Source organism: Pungitius pungitius, chromosome 5, assembly GCF_949316345.1.
Source record: "Pungitius pungitius chromosome 5, fPunPun2.1, whole genome shotgun sequence".
Classification (NCBI taxonomy): domain Eukaryota; kingdom Metazoa; phylum Chordata; class Actinopteri; order Perciformes; family Gasterosteidae; genus Pungitius; species Pungitius pungitius.
This window is the reverse complement of record NC_084904.1, coordinates 6,898,991-6,921,257: the sequence shown is the minus strand read 5'-3', so window position 1 is coordinate 6,921,257 and position 22,267 is coordinate 6,898,991. Positions and strand designations below refer to the sequence as shown.

General features: G+C 48.4%; 1 protein-coding gene across 3 annotated transcripts in view; it reads left to right on the top strand.

Moving 5' to 3' along the window:
- LOC119224742 (rho guanine nucleotide exchange factor 28-like) overlaps window positions 1-22,267 on the top strand; it is a 37,435-nt gene that overhangs the window by 9,771 nt on the left and 5,397 nt on the right. The window contains exons 5-29 of one of the 3 annotated variants that reach the window (XM_037482012.2): window positions 2,825-3,008; window positions 3,430-3,631; window positions 3,874-3,940; window positions 4,512-4,552; window positions 5,069-5,144; window positions 11,905-12,026; window positions 12,114-12,499; window positions 13,236-13,398; window positions 13,625-13,733; window positions 14,615-14,657; window positions 15,406-15,495; window positions 15,996-16,119; window positions 16,808-16,952; window positions 17,191-17,246; window positions 18,266-18,323; window positions 18,832-18,955; window positions 19,260-19,390; window positions 20,087-20,227; window positions 20,367-20,617; window positions 20,698-20,823; window positions 20,915-21,032; window positions 21,272-21,526; window positions 21,612-21,688; window positions 21,771-21,949; window positions 22,080-22,180. In XM_037482012.2, the coding sequence (XP_037337909.2) occupies window positions 2,825-3,008; window positions 3,430-3,631; window positions 3,874-3,940; window positions 4,512-4,552; window positions 5,069-5,144; window positions 11,905-12,026; window positions 12,114-12,499; window positions 13,236-13,398; window positions 13,625-13,733; window positions 14,615-14,657; window positions 15,406-15,495; window positions 15,996-16,119; window positions 16,808-16,952; window positions 17,191-17,246; window positions 18,266-18,323; window positions 18,832-18,955; window positions 19,260-19,390; window positions 20,087-20,227; window positions 20,367-20,617; window positions 20,698-20,823; window positions 20,915-21,032; window positions 21,272-21,526; window positions 21,612-21,688; window positions 21,771-21,949; window positions 22,080-22,180 (3,369 nt within the window). Of the gene's footprint in view, window positions 1-2,824; window positions 3,009-3,429; window positions 3,632-3,873; window positions 3,941-4,511; window positions 4,553-5,068; window positions 5,145-7,613; window positions 7,961-11,904; window positions 12,027-12,113; window positions 12,500-13,235; window positions 13,399-13,624; window positions 13,734-14,614; window positions 14,658-15,405; window positions 15,496-15,995; window positions 16,120-16,807; window positions 16,953-17,190; window positions 17,247-18,265; window positions 18,324-18,831; window positions 18,956-19,259; window positions 19,391-20,086; window positions 20,228-20,366; window positions 20,618-20,697; window positions 20,824-20,914; window positions 21,033-21,271; window positions 21,527-21,611; window positions 21,689-21,770; window positions 21,950-22,079; window positions 22,181-22,267 lie in introns of those variants that run through there. The other 2 variants (XM_062562287.1, XM_062562288.1) reach the window with 2 other exon arrangements.

Sequence of the window (22,267 nt, the reverse complement as noted above, 5' to 3'; positions counted from 1 at the left end):
CTCATCCTACCTTGATGGCCGCACCTACCGGGTAACTTGGAGAGGATCTGTGTCGGAACCTTGTCCTCTTACTACTGGAGTTCCTCAGGGCTCCGTCCTGGGTCTCCTCCTCTTCTCTATCTACAGCAACTCTCTCGGCTCCGTCATTCGCTCGCATGGTTTCTCCTACCACCGCTATGCCGAGAACACCCAACTAATTCTCTTCTTCCCTCACTTGGACACTCAGGTGGCGGCACGGATCTCTGCCGAGCTGATTGACTTGTCTCAGTGGAAGTCCGCTCTACCGAACTACTTCTCTTCCCCGGAAAAGACTCTCCCACCCAGGACCTGACTGTTAACTTTGGCAACTCTGTGTTAACCCCCACTCTGACTGCTAGGAACCTCAGGGTGACACTTGACTCCCATCTCCCAACTTTGTTGCCATTGTCTGGCTGCCTGCATCCAGTTCAAAACATTGGTTCTCACATACCATGCTGTGAATGGATCGGGTCCAGTCTACATCCAGGACAAGGTGAAACCCTACATCCTAACCCGTTCACTCCGCAGTATCTGCTAAGCTGCTTGTTCTTCCCTCTCTGAGAGAAAAGCACTCGGCGAGATCGCGACTCTTCGCTGTCCTGGCTCCCAGATGGTGGAATGAGCTCTCTGATGACATCAGGACCACAGAGAGCCTTTACATCACATGTGTCAAACTCAAGGACCGCGGGCCACATCCGGCCTGTGAATGAATTATCTTTGGCCCGCATGATCAAATCTATTACTATTAGAGCTGGCCCACCGGTATATCGCGCATCACCATAATACTACAAATCCCACAATGCACTCTCCATGTGTCGTCGCGCATTCGCGGGAACGCGAAAGCGCGCCTCACAGTCTGTATTACATACCACTTGTGTCAACTTTCAGCCATCCCTCTCTCCAAAAAATGGGTAAACGAAAGGTGGAATTTGAAAACAGGAGTTTTCAAGACAGGTGGGAGGCAGGTCCATGTACCTTATCATCGTCCCTTTTACCGTAAAAACCATACCAACAACTTTTTACTCGGTTAATTATTTTTGTGGGTTTTCCCATAAAATGAAAATACGAAGCGTAGCAGCTAAACCGGAAGTACGTAGATTTTCACAGTAAGAATGGACGCAACCGTCTGCAATGACAGCGATTACCAGGGTAACATGAGCAGAAAAGTTCATTAAAGGATATAAATAAATAATGCGGGTCCGACGGGATGTGTTAGCAGCAGTAGTTGACTACACTCGCTGCTCTTGGCTCTGATATTTATTGTCCAGGTATTGTTTTGCTTCAGTGAGCAGAGCAGAGACAGTCTAAGGAGACGCAGAGTAAGCATGTTCACATCCCCACCAGTATGTGGCAGAATACGTGTATTTAAACCATAGATGTAATTATATTGAACTGTCCATGTCGAAGTCGCGGCCCGCTGCCGGTGGCCGGCTGCCCGTCCAGTGCGGTCCGCCACCGGAGTGCGTACGTCCCGCCGTCAGCGCTCCCTCCGTCAGCCGTTCGCGCCGATCATCAGTGGCGGGCGTTCGCTCGAAGTCGGCAGTATCTGCCCGAACCTGAAATGAGTTTGACATCCCTGCTTTACATCTTCCGCCTACCACTCAAGACACACCTATTTAGACTATTCCTTGACTAAAACACTAACAAACTGTAGCACTAACAAATCGTGGCACTTAAATTGTACTTATAATGGCACTTTTCTATAACATGTTTTGAACCTGCTTATTTGATGAAAATCGTACATTCTTGTTACTTGCTCTTCTGAGTTTGTATCTATGGTGGAAATGCACTTATTGTAAGTCGCTTTGGATAAAAGCGTCAGCTAAATAACATGTAATGTACATCGATATAATCTTAGTTTTGTTAATATTTGAAGGAGCCCACATCAACCCCAATGTGTAAAATGTCCTTATTATATGATATAGAAACCAACACTTTGCAGTGAAAAAGCCCCTGTCGGTCAAACAACCACTGTTATGAATGTTTTTAATCCGTGTCAAAGCCAGCTGTTGTTTGGGTTTCACTCTGTGGTGTTGCTCAGTTAAATCCCATTCAAAGTGCTCCAGTCAGGGCAGACGGTAGGAACACAGTCCCTCTTTGCTGGTGGACTCTAGCTCCATTTTGTGCGGCGTTGGTGACTGATGCACAATCAATGTGGGCAGCATCCGTCTGGCCTCTTTGTTCCTCTGAAAGACATTAGACTGCAAACAATTGTTGTAGGCTGGGTCTCATTGTGGTTAAAGTCTGCGTTGCTGCTAAAAGCATCTGGCTATTTTGCCTTGACCAAGTTGAAATGTACAGACTTTCTGTCTTTCGTTTTCTCTTTTATTATAACAACAATAATCAGATTGATACTACATGAAGATAATGGTGGATTAATCCTGCATTTAAAATTACTTTACCACACAATTACTTTTGTTTCCCAGTCTCTTGAATGTAGCTGATTGGATATGGCCGAATAGCTGGATACAGATCCTTTTTGGACCGCTGTCAAGCAGAGGAATAAGCTGTCACCACTCTGTTGCAAAGCTTTGATTGCCTCAAAAGTGGGTTAGTGGAACAGAGGAAATCAATCATTGAAGTGGAGGTTAATGATCACAGGGAGGTGTTATCAAGGCGACATTCTTGCAGTGTTGGTTTTCTCCTCACTATCTCACGTTTCACCCACTGGCTCTGGTCTTACCGAACCTTTCCCCTCCCCCTTTCATCCAGCAGCTGTCTTTGATGCCGCTGCATACCTTTTCTGTTTTTCTCTTCTCACCGCTGCAATTTTCGAGGTTGTTAAATTGTTCCCCTCCGTCTCCAGAGCGAACCCCCAGGGAGTCGCCCCTCCACCTGGCCGTGCGGTGGGGTCTGTTTCAGCTGGCAGAGCTGCTGCTGTGTCAGCCGGGGGGTCTGATGGCGGTTAGTCTGCCAAACCAAGAGGGAGTCACGCCGCTGCAGCTGGCACAGACGGCGGCTAACACGGAGATCCTGGAGCTGCTCGCACAGTAAGGTTCAGACTCCCGGTGTTGCTGCCTCCGCTTGTACTTGCTTTTGCTGCGTAGAGGGTGGCAGAGCCCCTCCCAGCTGACACTGTACACACGAGACATGTCGTCACTCAATTAGAGCTGAGGGAACATGCAAACTCCTCACATTGCTTTATTTTGGAATACTGTAAACAAACTAGTTTTGAAGTACATTTGATGTTTGTACCAGCTGTCGAACTCAGGAATGTGCTGTGCCCAATCAGGCAGAATGTGGGTCAATACATCTTAACCTTAAATGGCCTATTTGCAAGACCCTCAACTGGCAGTGCTGTTAGACCATTGTTTACATATATAAGTGTCCTTATACACATTTTTTATGCTTCTTCAGAATATCCCTTTCTAATGTTTTTTTTTTAAAACTAACCCACCCATTGTGATGCAGCCCGCCCAACCCTCTGGCAACACCTCCAGCAGGTCTGTCTCAGGTGTGGGCAGACCGGTCCCGCTTGCTGAGGTTCTGCCACGATTCGGGCAACCTGACTCTGACTGTGCGCCAGAACCTTCGGTGGAGCTCGGAGGAGAGTCGGCACGCCGACATCCTGCTTCTCAGGGAGCGGCTCAGGGACCAGGACTTCCTCAGAGAGGTGACTTTGCGTTTATTCGGGCTGGTGACCAAGTACTGTAGTTTTACACAGATCCAGTCAATTATGATCTGATAAAATAGAATTTCGTCTGGTAGCCCTCCGCCAATCAGTGACAACAACAAAAAACAACAAGGTGAATCAAAATAAATATAAAAAACAGGGATGAATATCAAAATAAGGCCAGCCAATTAGTGCATTATACACAGCATCTACTCACTTAAACATCTTCTTTCCTCCCAAAGATCAAAGCTCTAAGGAGGGAGCGCGTCTCAGGGAAGGAAGGGCCGGTGGAGAATGCCAGAGACAACGGTGTGTGTTTGACAGGCTGGTAGAACTAAACAAATACTTTTGTTGCCATTGTCTGCTTTTTGGGGGTCTTGCAGCTTGATACTTTGTACATTGACTGCTCTCCTGTGGGGATGTGAGGTATCGCAAGTCTAAAATCAAGGAGGTAGAGAAAAGAGAAAAAAAAGATTCTTGAGTATCCAAGATCATAGGTGTAAATTTGAACAATTCAGTGAAATGTTCTGTGATCGTAAGCAAGCTAACGGTTGATAAATATGTTTGTGTTTGGCCTTTTTATGTAGCTACAAATATCTAACATATTACAGATGATTAATCAAAACAATATATAAAATAGCCATCAGCAGATAGTCCCTCCCCCCCCCCCGCCTGTACGTCCTTTATGGGGCGCTGCCACTTCCCTCTCCCTCATTTATAGCCTTATATATTTTGATGGGACCCACAGGCTTCGTATCTCACCACCCAAACACTCTGTCCTACCTTGTTTGTCCTTTGATCTGGAATGCATGTGGTAGTTAAGTGTCATCAGACATCTAAACCACATAGTAAACAACAGATAATTGTTTCTTTCTTTCAGCAGCGTATTCTGATATCCACAGAGCAGCTCTCGAGGAAACTGTGAGTATTTCAGACAAGGACAGTAATGGAGTTTTCTTTCATAAAAGAGAGCAGAATATAGTTTTCTTATACTTCTCATCTCAGTATGATCTCTCTTTCCAAAAATGCTCCACATCAAGTGTGTGCACTTTGAACTATTTAGCAAAGATGGATCACTCTTGGCATCTAATTTACAGCTCTAAAAACTCTCAAGGCTCCATTCACTCCTGTGAGCATCTGCATCAGCCAGTGGCCCCTCAATGCTTCACATTGTTCTACGCTCATTGTTAAGGTGTTGGAGTTTGCACCTCGTGCTGACATGACCCTCTATGTGAGCGGTCAAGTGTGTTTTTAGAGGCCTGTGCACATGATCATAGTCGCCCAATAGGACCTGCTTTATGCGATACAGATGGCCACCTTGCCCTGTCACACCTAGGCACTTGCCACACACTTTGGTCCATTCTAGTTTTTTTGCAGCCATGTCTAGCTGTGGAAATGTGCACGCTGTTATTGTTAAACCATCCTCTGTTTCCTCAGGACCACGAGGAGCCGCTGATGTTTTGCTTAAACGAAGAGGACGAGGATGAGGACGCCCCATCGCTGTGTGACTCCGGTAAAGATATGCCTCTTTAAACGGGAGCCAGGTCACGTTCTCAGAAGCCTGTTGTTAGATTTTCGATCGAGTTGTAATGCGGTGTACAGTAGATCATGTGTGTACGCTCACTGAAACCAATCAATGTTGTTTTTAGTGCCTTCGAGTCACAAGTTGCTTCTAGTTATTACTACATGAAGGGTTATCCTTCCTGAACAGAACCTGGAATCTGAGTCTCTGCTGTCCCTGCAAACCACAAGGTCACATGTCAGCTTATCCCCACTCTGTAGAATGTGTTCACAGTGGTTGTACCAGAAATCCTGGTAATGCAGAGTGCGGTCCTGACTCATCCTGTTCTTGGCGGCCGTGACACGAATGACTCCCGACTCCGCGGCCGAAGGTGGCCTCTCTGTGATCCGGGGAAGGCTGGAGAGCGGGAACATCCTGCGGTCTAATAATGGGCTTGTATCGCCGCAGACCGAGGCCTCGGCGTAAGAATGCTGCGGTCACAAGCGAGAAGCTTCAGGCTTTTATACACTTGGCTCTGGACGTCTGCAATCTGAACTTCCTGCGGCTGGTGTCGTTTTCCATGATGTACGGTTTAGCCATTTTGGACTGTGTGTGTGTGTGTTGGCTGGTTGAGACATTTTTGAATTTTCTGGCCTTTGAAGCTCGCTTGCCTCTCAGCCCGACTGGTCGCCTTCAAACACTTTTTGTGGCTCGGACAAATGATAGTGGTAACTTGAATCCTGTTTCCCCTCAGTGCCCTGACTCAGGATGATTAAGGCTTTATACATGTTATTCTTCTGGGATTACAATGCTTATTTTGAACCTCTGAGGAATTTCAACTCCTCATTAGACATTCCCAAGCTGTCGGGCCTAACGAGTGACCGGCAGGTGTCTATTTATTTAATTTTTTAAACAAAGAAGTGAAAGCATGTCGTGCGATTCCAGTTCCTGTTATTATCACAGAGCTAATGCGTCATCGGATAGACGGGGCTTCTGTAGCCACAGCTTCAGCAAGGGATGAGGAATTTCAAGCGTAGCTGTCATGTCGACCCCCCCCCCCCCACATCATCTCAATGTCAGCTCTTTCCCCTCTCCAAATCATAAGGCATGACCGTGATTAAATACATTAGAGGCACAGCAGGTTGCAGCAGCTTTTCAATGTTAGTGTGATAGTTCAAGCCCTTTTAAGAGTAAAATAAAAGTTCTTCCATTTGTCCTTCCTAATTTGAAAATACCACACCCAAAGACAAAAACACACACCTACCCCCATACTCATGTCCCCCCTCTGCTCTCCACGGAGGACAGCAAGCATGGAGGTTGGTGTTTGTGTCCACCTGTGTGTAGTAAGAGGGAGAGCGAGCGGGGAAGGGTGCTTTGGCAACGGGGGATGTGGAAGTAAAAAATGAAAAAAAAAAGTAGGCTGAATGGGGGTTGCCAGGGCATTGCTGAATGCAGTTTTCCAGTAGCTTGCAGAGGTCCCGTGGAACGGGGTAGTGGAGGTCTGTGTGTGTGAGTGGAGAGAAAGGAGTTTATGATATGGATAGTTTGGCCGCGTGACAACAGACAGGGAGCACAACGCCAGGAACGCTAACAAGAGGCTCCGACCCCAGGCCCAGGGATCTAATGGGGGAACGGAAAAAAGGGATTAAAGCCTCACACAGACACCCACAAAGGCAGCATTAATGCTCACCAGTACAGCGCCAACACCCCCTCCCCATGCACACACACACACCCCCTCACACAGCAACTACTTTCTATAGTCTCAGTGTACCTACTACCCCCACCGCCTTCACCCATAAACTCTGCCTACAAAACCCTTCTCATCCCTTATTCCTCTCGCTTCCTTTTCCTTAAACCACATTCCATCATTTATGTGTGTTTATAAAAAGCCACGTTTGGCGTCTCTCCACACTGCCATTGTGTGGTTTGTCTCTTAAAATCCTGTCACCTTTACTACCTTTAGCTGCACACTGACTGCTGCTGCTGCTGCAAATGGAGCACGGCACTCCTGCTAGGGAGAGGTGGGGAAGAAGAGCTGTCTCCATGGTGAGACTGCTGACCTGGCACACTGCCCCCCCCCCCCCCCCCCCCGGCCCGTATTCACCTCCCAACAACTACCACCATCACGCGTCCCCTTTCCCCCCTGAGCTTTGGCTTTTACATGGACAGAGAGCTGCTCTGAAGGACCACCATTGGCCCAGTGTGTGCAGTGTGCGGCTCGGCATATCACAACCTGGCCGGGGTTAATGATTCCCCCCCCGCTCCGATGCGCTGTCTGCCCCCCGTGTGTGTCTTCGCCGCGGACCGTGAAGTCACTCCCATGTTTGACTTGGTCTCTCTGTTTCTCTCCCTCATTCGGTCACTCTTTCCGGCAGTCAATACACTCCTCCCCCCCCCCCCACTTCTCCTGTCAGCGTGTGTTGATCTCCCTCCTCCCCCCTCTGTGTGTTGTGTGGAAGAGAGACCCTAACGGTCCGGCGCCCATTTGAGGGGACCAGTCAGTAAAGAAAGGGGCAGACAGAGAGAGCTCCCTCGGCTCCGTCGTACAGTCGGGGCAGAGTTGTCGAGGGGGAAGGGGAGGATTCTGGGGGGGGAGCGAGGCAGACAGAGGGGAACATGCTGGCTCACTCGTGAAGTGTCAGAGTGTCTACAGCGGGGCTCCGGAGAAAGTAGAGCGAGCGCAGCTCCGTGGAGCCGCTGGGAAATGGATCAAGACTGAGTTGCTGCACACTTCTTCTAAATCATGGATTCTGACTCGGACTCTCCTTTCAACTACTCCTGGCCCTCCTTTCCCAAGATGAGGATGCGCAAGAAGACGGGCAAAAAAGGTAACCGTGGCGTTTTTTTCTTCCCGACTCGCTGACAGTCATCATCAGTCGCCGTTTCACCTCCAGATGGTCAAATAACGCTCAGCTCAGGTTGAAGAGCGGGCAAAGTGTCACTGACATCTTGGGCAGACCTGCGTGGTTTCATGTCTGTTCAGTTGCCCCTTTTCTCCAAGCATCATGTTACAGATGGCATGGAGAACAATACCGCTAAAATTAGACTGTTCCCATTACACATCGGCGCTCACGGGCCTGGGCCCCAGTCTGGAGTCTGCCAGTGATGTAACCTGATATGTGACAGTATGTTGGGGAATGTCAGACGTCCTCTCGAAGCCGATTGAGCGCTTTCCGGGGCCCTTAAGGGTCCACGACCCTCACTGCAGTGTGTGTGTGTGTGTGTGTGTGTGTGTCAAATGGACCCGTGCAAGGAGCCATGGCCTCGGGGGATTGCTGTATAGAGTAAGAGTGGAGGCTTAATCCCTGCTGTTGATTGCCAGCGGAGGTGAGGTCTCCTCCCTTAGAATCTGCATCCAAGTCCGCTCACACATGCTGCTGAGGTGGATCATTCAAATATGGCCGGAGTAAATGGGAATGATTATAACAGCTCATTGCTTTCGTTCAAGGGACTGTTGGGAAGAAGGGGAGACCAAGTTGCTGCCATGGGTGCGTGTCATGGCCCGACTCCGGCAGCCTCGTTTAACCTGGAACCTCCACCAGATTGTACAAAGTACCGCATCTGATCTGCAGCTTTTACAAGCTGCTTTCTGTGCTGTCCAGGAGGGCAAAACATAGCGCTATAAACCTTTCCGAACATATTCTAAACTGGGTGAGAGGTGGAACAGCTCGGACGCAGCGATGCACGGGCCAATTCCAAATGTGATTTTAGGTGTCGGGAAGCCACAGGTTTATTTATTTCCGTTTGAGTTGACCTCTCCGGGGATCCATCACCTGAAGGTGAAGCCCTGAAGCGTAAACGTGACGGGGAGCGCGCTGTGTGGTGCTTGTGGGACCGCAGGTGTCACGGCTCAAAGACTGGGTTTGTGGACTCTGGTGGACAGTTGTTTTAGTGATTCCTACCGGCCCTCCATCCAAAAATAATGAGCTCTCCCCTGCTTCAAGGTTAATAGCTTGTTGTTTTGGTTCCTTTACACTCTGCTCCCAATTTCAATTTCAATTCCAGCTCTCTCTGGGGTGACAGTAGTTTGGTGCGGTGCTTAAAAAGGGGACTTACATCATCAAAAGTATAATAACCCCCTTTGTACTCACAATAAACAAGCCAATATCTTAAACTTTGACTTTTGCTGTTTTTAGCACACTAGCGGCCTGAGAAAGGAGCCCTTGTGACAGCCTCGCCTCCCCCACGCTCCATCCTGCCTCCTTGGATCTCCCTCTCCCGCGGGGTGTACGCGGGGTTGAAGGGTCACTCTGTGTTTAACTGCCCTGGTCTGGAAACCTGGCCCCTGACTGCTGCCTTTGTCTGGGGTCTCTCTCCTTTCCCTCTCCGAGCTACTGTATAGGGTCGGCTCAATCGCTCATGGACATGCTGGTCCAATGCTCAGCCCCACACGCTGCCCCGCATTCCTCAGAACCCCCTCTGAAAATGGCAACCCAGCTGTTAGGACGGCCTCCCCTGCGAGAAAGATTGATTTTTCTAACCTGTTAGAAAGACGAACTCCTCGCTCCTTTGTTATTCCCTCCAGTTAACTAATGTTAAACAGGGATGGACAGCAATGTTCACTGAGGCGATGTCAGAGAGGTGCGTGAGCGATCGGGACCTCCGGGGCAGCCAGCTGTGGCTTTGGACCCGAACCCAGAAGCCTGGCTATTAGGCCGTCAGGTTCCTTTCGAGTGTCTGCTTTCAAAAAGCGGTTTGACCTGGGTCCATAAACTGCCCTCGTCCCAGTGGCCTGTCGTACAGCTCATGTACAGCATGGTATTTTCAACAACTACTTATGGTATATTGAGGCTCTCCAGATATTCCATGACTCCAGGATGGACGTGGGGTGGTTTGACTTGGGTCTTTGCATTATTCGCGGATGCAGCCGCACTCATCTGGTGTCCTCATCAATGTCTGCTTGACTCCTTTTTGGCAGGAAGCGCAGCCAATTGTTGCTCTAATTTACTCTCTGCTACGATGGCCTCCTGTTTTGCGGCGCTGGGAAACCGCGGCTTTGCCATCAGTTTAATATCTGCTCGATGAGTTTAGGGGGAGAACAGTGCCAAAGACATGTTTCTGCACCGTGACGTTGTTTCAGGCCCCGGCTTGGCAAGAGTGAGGTGAAGCTGTCGCTGGGAACATAACACTTCCACGGAGCTAACGAGGCGGCCTCTTCTGGTTTGTGTGATGAGCGCTGCGTACCAGTTGCTAACGCGGTTAAAAGTTGTTGTTGTTCCCGGGTTTGCACCGCATCAATTCGCTTGTAATTTAGTGATGTCATTTTCTGTCTGCTGTTCATGACCAACCAGGAAGGAAAGTATTCCGTTGTTCTTTACCCTTCACCCCTTGTCATCTCCATCAACAGCCAGAGCTTGATTATTGTTGTCATATTTTAGTGTTTTCTGTCTCCCTCATCTGCACGTTTTCCCTTATTTTGATTTAAATTGTAATGCGTCTTTGGGTACCAAGAAAAGTGCTATAAAAACAAAATTATTATTATTATTTTTTGTTGTTGCTAGCTTTGCATTTGTGACCCCGGAATACCAAACCATCGTTTTTACTTGTTGTTCCACTCCCACTTTGAAGCTCATAATCAGTTGAACCTTTACATCTTATTCAATGTGTAATAAGTGTTGAATTTGGCTGATAGCGTGTAGTAGTACCTACTTGCTCTTCACAGTGCTCGCTATGAAGCCAATGTGAAATTCATCAAAAGGCCACTTGAAGCTGACTATGGAAACATGTCAGTCATGATGTATGAAATCACACACTGTGACATCACCTGTTGGTTTGTGGGCTGCCACCCTGAAGCCAGCAAGTAGTTTTCAACGGCCGTTTAAGGCACTTTCACATTGGCTTCATTCGTCTGAACATTTTCATATCATTTTAACAAAAACAATGGTCTCTATATCTTAGGCTGTGTCGTCATTGCTGAGATGAGGAATAGCAGAGCCTCCCTCTTGCCTATAGGTAAACCTGTGTTGGAGGTCACAGAGGCAAAGTGCATATTTTATACAGACTATGTATACAGTCCACAGACGGGCAGTGTTTCATCTGTGTGCACGTATAGTGTGTCCACCATTTCAATGGATTTGTGTGTTTATTTTGACCCGTCCACAAATTGTCTCACTGTTTATGTGGTGAAGTAATGTTTCTTCGTGACCGTCCCATCAAAGGTTGTTGTAGTGGCTCGTAGCGCGTTGCCTCTGTGTTTGTGCCCGGACCGCAGCTGGTTTTTATATCCTGGAGAAGTTGTGTTTAGTACAGAACAGCCTGCCACTGTGTGTGTGTGTGTGTGTGTGTGTGTGTGTGTGTGTGTGTGTGTGTGTGTGTGTGTGTGTGTGTGTGTGTGTGTGTGTGTGTGTGTGTGTGTGTGTGTGTGTGTGTGTGTGTGTGTGTGTGTGTGTGTGTGTGTGTGTGTTTAACAGCGGCACCAGACCGATGCTCACAGGGACTCTACTGTGCTGGAAGGGGTTCCCTCTCAATGCCACTGTGTGCTCTCTGAGAGTTTCCACTCAGCCGGCTCATCAGAGGCAAGGCGGGGAAGCACAGACGCCTCGCCCGCTGCTCCATGCAGGCTCCTTTACGAGCGCGTGTTTGTCCCGTTCAGACAAACAATCATAAGGGACTCTTGAACAATGTTGTACAACCGCCCGGGACGTCAATGTCACTTCCGGTGTTTGTTAGGTGTTATTTGATGTTGCTGTGGAAACCAAATATAATGTTGAAAAATCTCTCTCTCTCTCTCTCTCTCTTTCTCTTTGTGTGGGGCTCCCTCCCTTTTATGAAGGACAAACGCAGTCCACAAGGGAGAGCCAGGCCCCGTCCCCAACGCTGGCTGCTGCTGTACGACTCTCAGCGATGATCCACGGCAAAGGCCGAGTGTACGCCAACGCCATGCTGGTGGACCAGGTGAGACGCCAGCCGTTAGTGTTTTTCTCTGAGTAGGTTATATCGTTTACAACATTTAGTCATGAACAGCCCCTGCGCATGTTCCAGGTGGATGACGCAGATATTAAATACCGGCCTCCGGAGGAGGAGGATGAGGAGGAGGAGGAGGTGAGCCCTGCGCCCCGACTTGGCCGCCCATGCTGGGGCTCCTTCTCCACGACTCCCCCGGCCTCGGGGAACCATTCCCAGAACCGCCACCCGTCCTCACCCCGCGGCGGCGAGAAGGGGATCCGAGTCCCAGAGAAGGAGCCTTCCCCTCGCACGTCTCCCCCCGCTACCCTCATGTCCTCCCCGTCTTTTCCTTCCTCCCCCCTGGCGTCCGCCTTCCGCTTGTTTGAGGGAGGGCAGAGGCGTCAGACGCAGCCCAGCCTGCCAGTTTCTCCTGCTTTGAACCGCAGAGGATGCAGCTTGACCGAGGCGAGCCAGGGCCTGAGGTAGGACGCTATTACCATTAACTAACTATTTACAAAAAGGGACGTTAACCGCGTTAACCGCAGAACCTTTAACACGACAACCTCACAACCCGGTTCAGTTTTTACACCTTAAAGTGGGTGATTAAACACGCTGCATTTTGATCATGGAGATGTTCGGGGGAGTAATAATGAATTGAGAGCACCAATTTATAAACTTGTGTCAGTCACACATTTTGCTCACATTTTAAGCGCGGAGTCAGAGAAGGTGACAGGAAGCCCGCACACAATTGAGCTGTTGTTGCGTTGAGGTTGTTGGACATTCCTCCTTGTTTCCTTAGAGATGCAGGATCCTCTCCATTAGCACGAAAAGGAGAAAAGATACAAAGTGTTAGCCTGTACACCCAGGGGCCACTTCATCAGGAACAGCTGTACAAACTATAAACTAAAACAACTGCTCCCCAGGGAAGTGGATTTTTTTTTTTTAGGGGACTTTTGTTTTTGTTAATTCAGTGATGTGTTTTTCAATGGGGGGGTCATGGTTAGTAGTTGTTGTTAGTGTTGTTGCCTTTTAAAAACATCAATCCTAGCATGATGAAGACCAGAATCAATTCCACAAATCTTATTCATCGAATCTGAATCTCAAATCTTAGTAAAATGCTTGTGTGAGTCCTCCATTCCAACAAATGTGAACGTGTATATGAAAAGATTCCATTTGTTCCCAACTCTTGTGTGTGTTTGTGTGTGTGCGTGTGCGTAGTCCTAGCCTGGAGTGCGATAGTGGAGAGGAAGACATACTGGGACACTCCTACCCCTGCTCGTCCGTGAAGAAGCAGTCCGTCCTGCGATCCAGCCCCAGAGAGGAGAGGGACTCTCTCGAGACGTCACCAGACTTTAACCGCCTGCACTCCCCCCCCGTCAAGGTACACCTTCAATATACGGTTTCTCTCATCCATACATCAATTAAACCTTTGCCATTGGGTCAAAACTTACAGTTAAAGTTCACCTACAAGCACATTAAAACAGTAAAAGTAAAACACGTTGCAAACACATAATGTGGACTTAAAGTCAAGTTTCCTGCTCCCAAATTTGAACTTTCCGCTCTGCCGGATCCATTTCCTTCTGATGGGCTTCCTTTCCTCTCCACAGAGCCCGGAGGAAGCCGAGGTCCGCCTGCGCTCTTACTCTTTTTCCTCCCCCAAGGCCAAGCCATCGCCGCTGCTGAATCAGGACGCCGCCATCACCGACCAGGCAGAAGGTGAGTCAACTTTGACCCCCCCCCCCCCCCCCCCTTTTTTTTTTCTCCGTGACCTTGTGTGTTCCCCCGGGAACCAGCTGAATAGCCACATGTCTCAGTGGCAGACAGGTGTCGTAAATCAAGCGTCCCTCTGTGAAGTATGTAAGTGTTTAGAGTCGGCGTTCTGGTGCTGCTCCATGCACCATCTCTCGTCTCAACCCCGCTGGTGAGCACAGGAACAGCTGGATGCTGCCGCGCCTCAATTCAGCCGATCCGGGGATTCGCAAGAGTTGCACAATTGGAAGTCGTGCCTGGGATATTTAAAGTGCCCTAGTGTGATTTTAGTACACCAGATGGAGAATGGGGGGGGGGGTTGTCTGAAGTTTCTATTGATTCAACACATTTCTTTGCAGAACAACGATGTTTGTCATGAGACCCCATCGTGCAGCCCTTAATTTGTGGTGGGGTTTAGTTTTTTGCAATATGCAATGCAAAAACAGCTGTCTTAAGGGGGAACAGATTGATTATTTAGAATTGCTTGAAAATCACAAGCATGCCTTTTAAAAAAACAGTGTTCCAAAGTCCCCTCATTTAAATGATTATATTACACATGTGGATCTTTACGACTGCTTCTTCTTTTATACATATATGTATTTCCAGAGGCGCTGGACAAAATGCTCTCTATGTATGTCTTTTGGACCTTCTGAAGGAGGAGATGTTTCTACCCTGAGGCGACTGCCTATTTTTTGTTTTCCTCCTGGTTTTTCATCTTTGGTGTCATCTGGCTCTTGGGAGCCAAACTGTGTGTGATGTTTTTAGGGTTTTGCTGGTTCCAGACTCAATTTCACACATTTTTCGACCAAACTCATCTGCCTTTCCCTGTTACTTTTTGTTCTTTACAGAGCAGAGGGCCTTCACCCTGACTGAGACCACCAGAGAAAAGAGGTAAAAAAGGAGTTTTTTTTCCAAGTACAGAACAATTGCAGGCTTTGGTGTGTATTTCCAGTGTAGAACGTGTGGCGTGGGTCACAGTGTGAAGCACGTGTCCTAGTTTCTTTTAGACGGCTGAAGACACAATATACTATGATTGCAACCTCCACATAATAAACATCCAAACTCTGCTGCCCTTGATACCTTGAATACACCATAGTTCATCTTCTAGGTGTGATACTGAATTTGTAGCGTGCTCTAATATATGTTTTGGTGATCGGTGTTTAACAGGCTCATTGAATTAACATTGGCTTTACGATCTCACCCTCTGGCACATCTTCACGTTTTGCCTCCTTTTGTTTTCATCTCATAAGTCCACCCTCATTTTTTAATTCATTTCACGTGGCCGCCTCATACATTTTTCGCACGCTTACATGATAACCATATGTCGCTTGATTGTAAGGGAACATTTTTAGATGATCATGTGAGGCAATTACCTTTACATTACATCATAACATTATTGTATGATAATGTTTCATCTCAGTATCTCAGTACAACATCAGCCTTATGAGACTCACTAACTAATATGTCAACATATCAGGATCCATCCAAATGTAGTCATCACCTCAATATGACACTACACACATTGTCTAGATTAAGCCCAGTAGTGTAAACTCTTATCTTAAATGCCACACATTAATATTCACATTCTGAGTCCACGGAAACACTACAACCCAGTCTGAGGTGTGTCGTGTCCAAGCAGGCGTTTGGGTTTCCGTAAGCGGGCCCAGTCAGCGGAGGAGGAGAGCAGTGCATCGCTCCAACACCTCACCCTCACAGAGTTCCTCAAAGAGTATGTGTTCTCCAGAGCGGCCTCGCAGCCATGCATGTGTGGCTTAACTCACTCTAACCACCCCCATGAGAAAAAAACAACCCATTCCCCAACTCATCCATTAACCACACGGATTCTTTTTCTGCAGTTGTATGTAATCTTCTTTTATTTTGTTACTGCGGGTCACAGCATCTTTGATGTGCATGTTCCTCTTCTTTAATTTCTATTGTCTCCTCACCTCGAGTGCTTGATGTTCGAAGCATAAGTTGCTGCTAATAGTTGACACATTATCAATTGCATCTTGCCACGGTTGGACTAAAAATAGCATCCCCTAGAGTCCATAGTGACTTCCAAGCATGCCAAGCATGTTGTTGAGAGACATAGTGTGTGGACCAGTGTTCCTGGAAGACCGTCTGGACAATAATTCATTTCAGCATGACTCCGATATACCTGATTATCTAGCTCTTAGTGTATGAGAAGCACTGTGATGGCCGCTGACTGACGTGTTCATGCTGAAACAGGATCGAGGACGAGGAGTGGGATAAGTACATAATCCCCTCCAAGGTCGAGTCGGAGAAGTACAAAGTCAGCCGGACCTTCAGCTTCCTCAAGAGCAGGATGTCCAGCACCCGCAACAAGACCAAGGTGAGCTAAGACGTCCCATCGCTGCATGTTTAAAATCTGTACTTTGAGGAGCCTGGAAGGACCTCCCCAGAGAAAGCTTTACCACCTCGGGCGGCACAGGCCCAGTACAAATTCCTCCTCTGAGGAGCCTGTTGTCTGCGGTGCGGTGCCTTTATTTGGTGAGGGAGGAAAAAGAAATTCCCCTCTGCTCCGGTCTTAGCAACGGGACGCAGTGAAAATATCCTGTTACATAACGCACAGACCCCCACCTCACACCACACACACACACACACAAGAGGAACCAAAACACATACCATAGTACGATCTCATCAAACATGTGTGTGTGTGTGTGTTCAAGAACATGCGTGCCTGTATGTGCGGCAGAACAAAGAAGTACAAAAGGTCACGGGACAAAACGTGCACTCCAAGAGTCCGATGAGAAAATAAACACGGCTCTATCGCACACGCACAGAGGACCCCCCCCCCCCTCTGAGAATGAAGCACCACAACAGCAGTCGTCCCATTGGACTTTCACAAGGTAAACACGAGGCCTCACTCAGGGGGCCCCTTCATCCACAACCAGCTCCACTTCAACAGGTGTGTTGGAGCAGCAGGGGGACCCGGCCGGGCCTCCCTGTGCCTTCTGGTGCTCCCACTGCACCCGGTGCCCAATGAATGTGCCTGGAAATGTTGTTGACCTGTGTTTCAGGTGAAGGGGAAAGAGGCAAAGGAGGGGAAGGAGAAGGCGGGAGTCGCTAACGGACACCAGTTTGTCTCGGCGCCCCCCCCTGGTGCCGCTCTGTGTGTGGGCTGCGACAGGCCTGTTTCTGGGAAGGAGCTGCTGCAGTGCTCCAGTGAGTCTTACTGTCGCTGTGTTTATGTCCCGTGGTGGCACAACTTGTTTTAGGGTTTGTGTAAAAGCTCTTTGCACGTGCCGCCTCACTGTTTTCCTCCGAGCGGAAGAGGTATGGGGGGGGGGGGGGGGGGGGGGGGGGGGGGGGGTCGCTGCTAGGCAGCTATGTGGACACAGATGACAGAAATGTGGTCATTTGGTTTGATACCAATCATTTGATGATTTGTTTTTGTCCGTAGACTGTTTCCTCAATGTGCACAAAAGCTGTCGAGAGTCTGTGGCAGCATGCGGCAAGGTATACACGACCATCACACACTTCTTCTCTCCTGTCAAACCAACAATCATTTCAAATAAGAGGGGAAAATACAATGTATAGTATATTTTTAAGATCATTAAAGGACCACCACCACCCATATTCTATAGCTTTACTCCACAAAGTCTTCTGTCGCTGGGGAGGAAAACATATCTGCTTATCTAATTTTGTGCTACAAGACTAACAAAAAGTATAGATATGGATACTATCACAATGGGTATAGTTGGGTCTGGCTCAATTGGTGTTTGATCTATACTCAAAGTTCGAATACTGAAAATGTTCAGCCTCTACTGCGTAACATCACTGGAAAACCTATTTTAATCACATGACTACTACATGACTGTATTTTGGAATAAAGGGGCCTCGGAACAAAAGAGCGCATTCCCGTTCCGGCCAAAACATTTGCCAAGCCAATTTTTTTTAATATATCAAATCCTACGTTAGTGAAAGGGTGAACCATTGGCATGGAGCCAAAGAAGGAAATACGTTTTTGTCTTTCTCTATGCGTCTTTGGGTCAATGTTAGCGGAACCGCGTCGAACCAACCGCCTGCACCCTGAGCGTCCTTGACCACTGGTAGAGAAAAGCTCACCTGGCTGCCTTCAAGTACACAACTAAAAATCAGCCACTCTCACACTATTTAGACTCTGAAACCAATAAGTTCACGCAGGATCTGCAGACTCAGCGCAGCTCCTTCCCTCTGCCCGTCCCCGTGTTCCCTGACACACTTGCCTGTGCAGTCTCATAAAGGCCCAAAAAACCCAAACATAAATCAGCGACAGGCTGAAAGGGAAGCGGGTACAACAGGAAGACTTAAATTCCACCACTGGTGACAAAAGAACTCGCGGCGGAATGTGTTTGAAGACGTCAAACTGGCGTCGGGTAACAACGCGCGTGACGAGGCTGCTCTTCGGCCTTGTTGTTTGTTAAGTCGGCTCTGGTGTCAGGTGAAATTGTCGCCCTGCGATTACAAGCGCTTCACGTGGTTTGGTGTCTCCTCAGAAGCCGCAGGAGAGGAATGCGTTGCTGCTGAAAAGCAAGACCATGTCTCTCCCACACAGTGAGTCAAATATTACAGCGTGCCCCCCTCCCCTCCTCCCATAGTGTGTCCTCCCTTGGTCTTTGATTAAGTTTTTTACCTGTCCTCCCTTGTTTCCCCTGCTGTCGAGAATCCCCTCCCCACCCTCCCCTGTACTTGTTGTTTTTTTCCGTGGTAAAAAAAAGTTACATTTTAATCTGCCTCAGCGGGGGGCTCTTGTCTGGATTGTGTGTGTGTGTGCTGAACTCGAGTTGCCTACCTTGCACTGAGGGGAGCTTTTATTTTCCTGCCGTATGCTGTGTCAACCGTCAGTGTGTTTGATGTCCGGCAAGGATGTCGAGGTCAAACACGCTCAGCATCCATTACGACAACACCTTGTCACAAGGGGCCCGGCTGAACAATGAAAGAGCCCCGCGGACCTCGTCACAACATCGGGTCACCGCTCTCTGGGACAACCTCAACCTAGCATTTGAATTATTCATCTGCGGAAGGAGAAAGTGTGACTAATTCCTCTTCTTGTTGTCCCCAGACTCTGTGAAAGACAACTCTCCGTCCACATTCTGCTCCTCAGCTTCACTGCCTACGACGACCAGGGAGAAGAGAGAAACCATCGGCCCTCTCTCCAAAAGCTTCTCCATCTCGATAGACAGCAGGTAGGATGTATAAATGCATCCCTCATCAGGTGGTTCTAGATACATCATTCTAGTACAAACACTGAACTGAAATGCTCTAAATGGATGTGATCATAGTTCACACCCATGCAAACAACTCGGCTTATTTAAAGCCTCCACCTATATACTATTAAAATATTTTACAAAATTACAAATAGATGCATAAGATGGACACCAAAAGAAAAGGAAATTGTGTTATGTGTGTGCATGTAAAAGTTGGATTATACCCCTGTGGTAATTCATAAGCAATGAATGTTGATGGAAAAAACATTTTGTCTCTGTGCAGGCGGCTGAGCGACGCAGCGGCGCCGGGCGGGGAGGGCGCCGTCACGGCTTGGACTAACGGCGTGCTGGCTGATGAGGGAACGCCGGTCACGGCGACGCCAACATCCACCGAGCTGCCAACCGCCACACACGGTGAGAAAAAGGGAAGCTTGCCACGCCATTCGCCAACACTGGGCTAATAAAGATAGTAGTGGTTTTACGGTGGTTTATGCAGCCAAAGGACTTCCCTGTACATCATTTATTCAACAAAACAAAAGTACAAAGGATATCCTCTCACTGTCTCTCCTACACTTCCACCTGTCGCCTCCTAGGTTACACCATGGACACCAGCTGTTACACATAAGTCATAAAAAATAAATGAATTGTACTACACAACAAATATTCCTTTAGCAAAACTAATGAATAAATGACAAAAAAAGTAAGTAAGTAAGTAAGCAAACATCTCGAATAATCAACATTTATTACCAAAATATTTCAGGAGTTTGACTTGGCGGTTGGCGCATAACATCAGACTGTTAGACAATGGACAACAAGGCACCATAGTGCAAGAGGAAGAGAATAAAATATAAGGAAACTATGTTCACATTTACATCAAATAAAATGTTCCCAATGATGAATTTTTATGAAAGGGATTTAAAAGATTTTGGGTGGCTTTCCAGTGCAACCATGAGAGCAACCATGAGAGCCTCACATAAAGATCTAAATATACCTCACAAGACCTCCATCAATAAAGGGCAACATCACTTCTGGACACGCTGCAGATGTAAAAAATTTCAAGAAGAGAGGAAAAAGGAGAAAGACATGGTTCACGGCTTCTGTCCCACTCAGATGGCGTGGACGCTCCCCTGATGAGCGGCCTGTCCGCTGAGGAGCTGGGCCTGGACGTGGAGTCCTGGAGTCTGGCGGTCAGCCCCGAGTTCTGCCTGCAGCACGACAGGCACACCATCAAGCGACAGGAAGTCATTTACGGTGGGACAATTTGACTAAATGTAGCTTAATGCGCTGTGTTTACTAAGTCCCACCTGAGGGGGTGGAGCCAAAGAATCACAGAACAACAATTTGCCTTTAGTAATCCCTCCGCCCACTGTTCCCGGCCCCTCCCACTTAGAGCTGATGCAGACGGAGCTGCACCACATCCAGACCCTGACGGTCATGTCGGGGGTGTTCCGGAGAGGCATGCTGGAAGAGCTGCAGCTCGACTGGGACTGTGTGGCTCGGATCTTCCCCTGCTTGGACCCCCTGCTTCTCTTTCACAAGAACCTCTTCGGAGCGCTGCTGGAGCGCCGACAGGCCGCCGCCCACACCGACACCCCCGGCAATTACCTCATCCACCAGATTGGAGACATTCTGCTAGAGCAGGTCGGTTGGGACGGCTTCGCGCACATAAACTGAGCACGGATAATGTATCCGATCGACCTCTCACGGCCCCTCTCGCCTAGTTCTCAGACGAATACGCCGAGGAGATGAAGCAGGTGTACGGAGAGTTCTGCAGCCATCACACCGAGGCCGTCAATGTCTTCAAAGAGCTCCAGCAACAGAACAAAAAACTGCAAAACTTTGTCAAAGTAGGCTCCTGCTTCCAGACTTCTTAAGTGCTTCACAGCATGTCTTTGTTTGACCAGGTGCTCATTTTGGTGTTAACCGCTCTGCTCACAGCAACAGAGCAACAACACTCTGGTGAGGCGGAGAGAGGTGCCAGAGTTCATCCTGCTGGTCACTCAGCGCATCACCAAGTACCCGGTGCTGCTGGAGAGGATACTACATTACACTCGTGGTAAGTAATCTTTCTGAACATATTTTCATGACAACCTTAAAATGTTTATATTTTGTGACATATTTCCTGAAGAAAGAGATCATCTACTTAATTAAAATACGTCTCCATAGACCTTTCTTTATAAGCAGCGGGCCGGTGTTTCTTTACAAACCTGTTACGTCTAATTGGAAATACATTTATAAAGTGCTTTTGCCGAGGTCAAATATGACTTGAATGCCATCCGTCTTTCTCCCCTACAGAGGAAAGTCAGGAACACTATGACCTGTCGAGGGCCCTGGCCCAGATCCGTGACATCATTGCCGCGGTGGACCTGACGGTGAATAGGCACGAGAGGTTTCAGGAACTCCAGGAAGTGCTGGTGCGGCTGGAGAACAAGAGTTTCGCCAAGCTAAAGAACGACAAGGTGTTCCGCAAACAGGACCTGCACAGCCAGCACAGGGTTCTGCAGTATAAAGGGCTGGTCTACTGGAAGACCGCCACGGGACGGCTGAAAGGTGTGCTGCACGCCGTCTGGCCCGCAGGATCTTTTGAGTTGAACCGAGCTCCAATCCACACGGATCTGTTATCTTCCCTTCTCAGACACTCTGGCTCTCCTGCTCACAGACGTTCTAGTCTTCCTACAAGAGAAGGATCAACGCTTCGTGTTTGCTGCGGTGGTAAGAAGTCTTTGAAATCAAACCGCTCATATTTCACCTTTCTATAAATCATCACACCAGTTTAACCTGCATTTTGTTTCAGGACCAGAAGCCGCCCGTAATCCCTTTGCAAAAGCTCATTGTTCGAGAAGTAGCCAACGAGGAGAGAGGGATGTTCCTCATCTCCGCCTCCTCGGTGGGGCCGGAGATGTATGAAGTCCACACCAACACCCGAGACGAGAGGAACGCGTGGATGAGACACATACGACAAGCTGTGGAGAGGTGTGTGTCCACAGTGTCTGTCAGTGTTTCTTCTTAGTGAGTCTGCATGAATGTGTGTGTGTGTGTTTGTGTGTATGCACGCCTGGTTAATTTAGATTAGTGTGTCACCTAAGCTGTATTTGCCCGGCAGTTGTCCTGAGGAAGAGGAGGAGGAGGAGGAGCGAACTGCCGAGATAGAGGAGTCCAGGCGAGTGGCAGAGGTCAGAGTTCAGAAGATCGCCAAGTTCCAAGGTGAGAACCTTTCTCCTGTCCACCGTCCCATAGGAGACCCACCAAACACCCCCCCCAGGTCCTGATCGCAGTGTTCCGTGTGTGCAG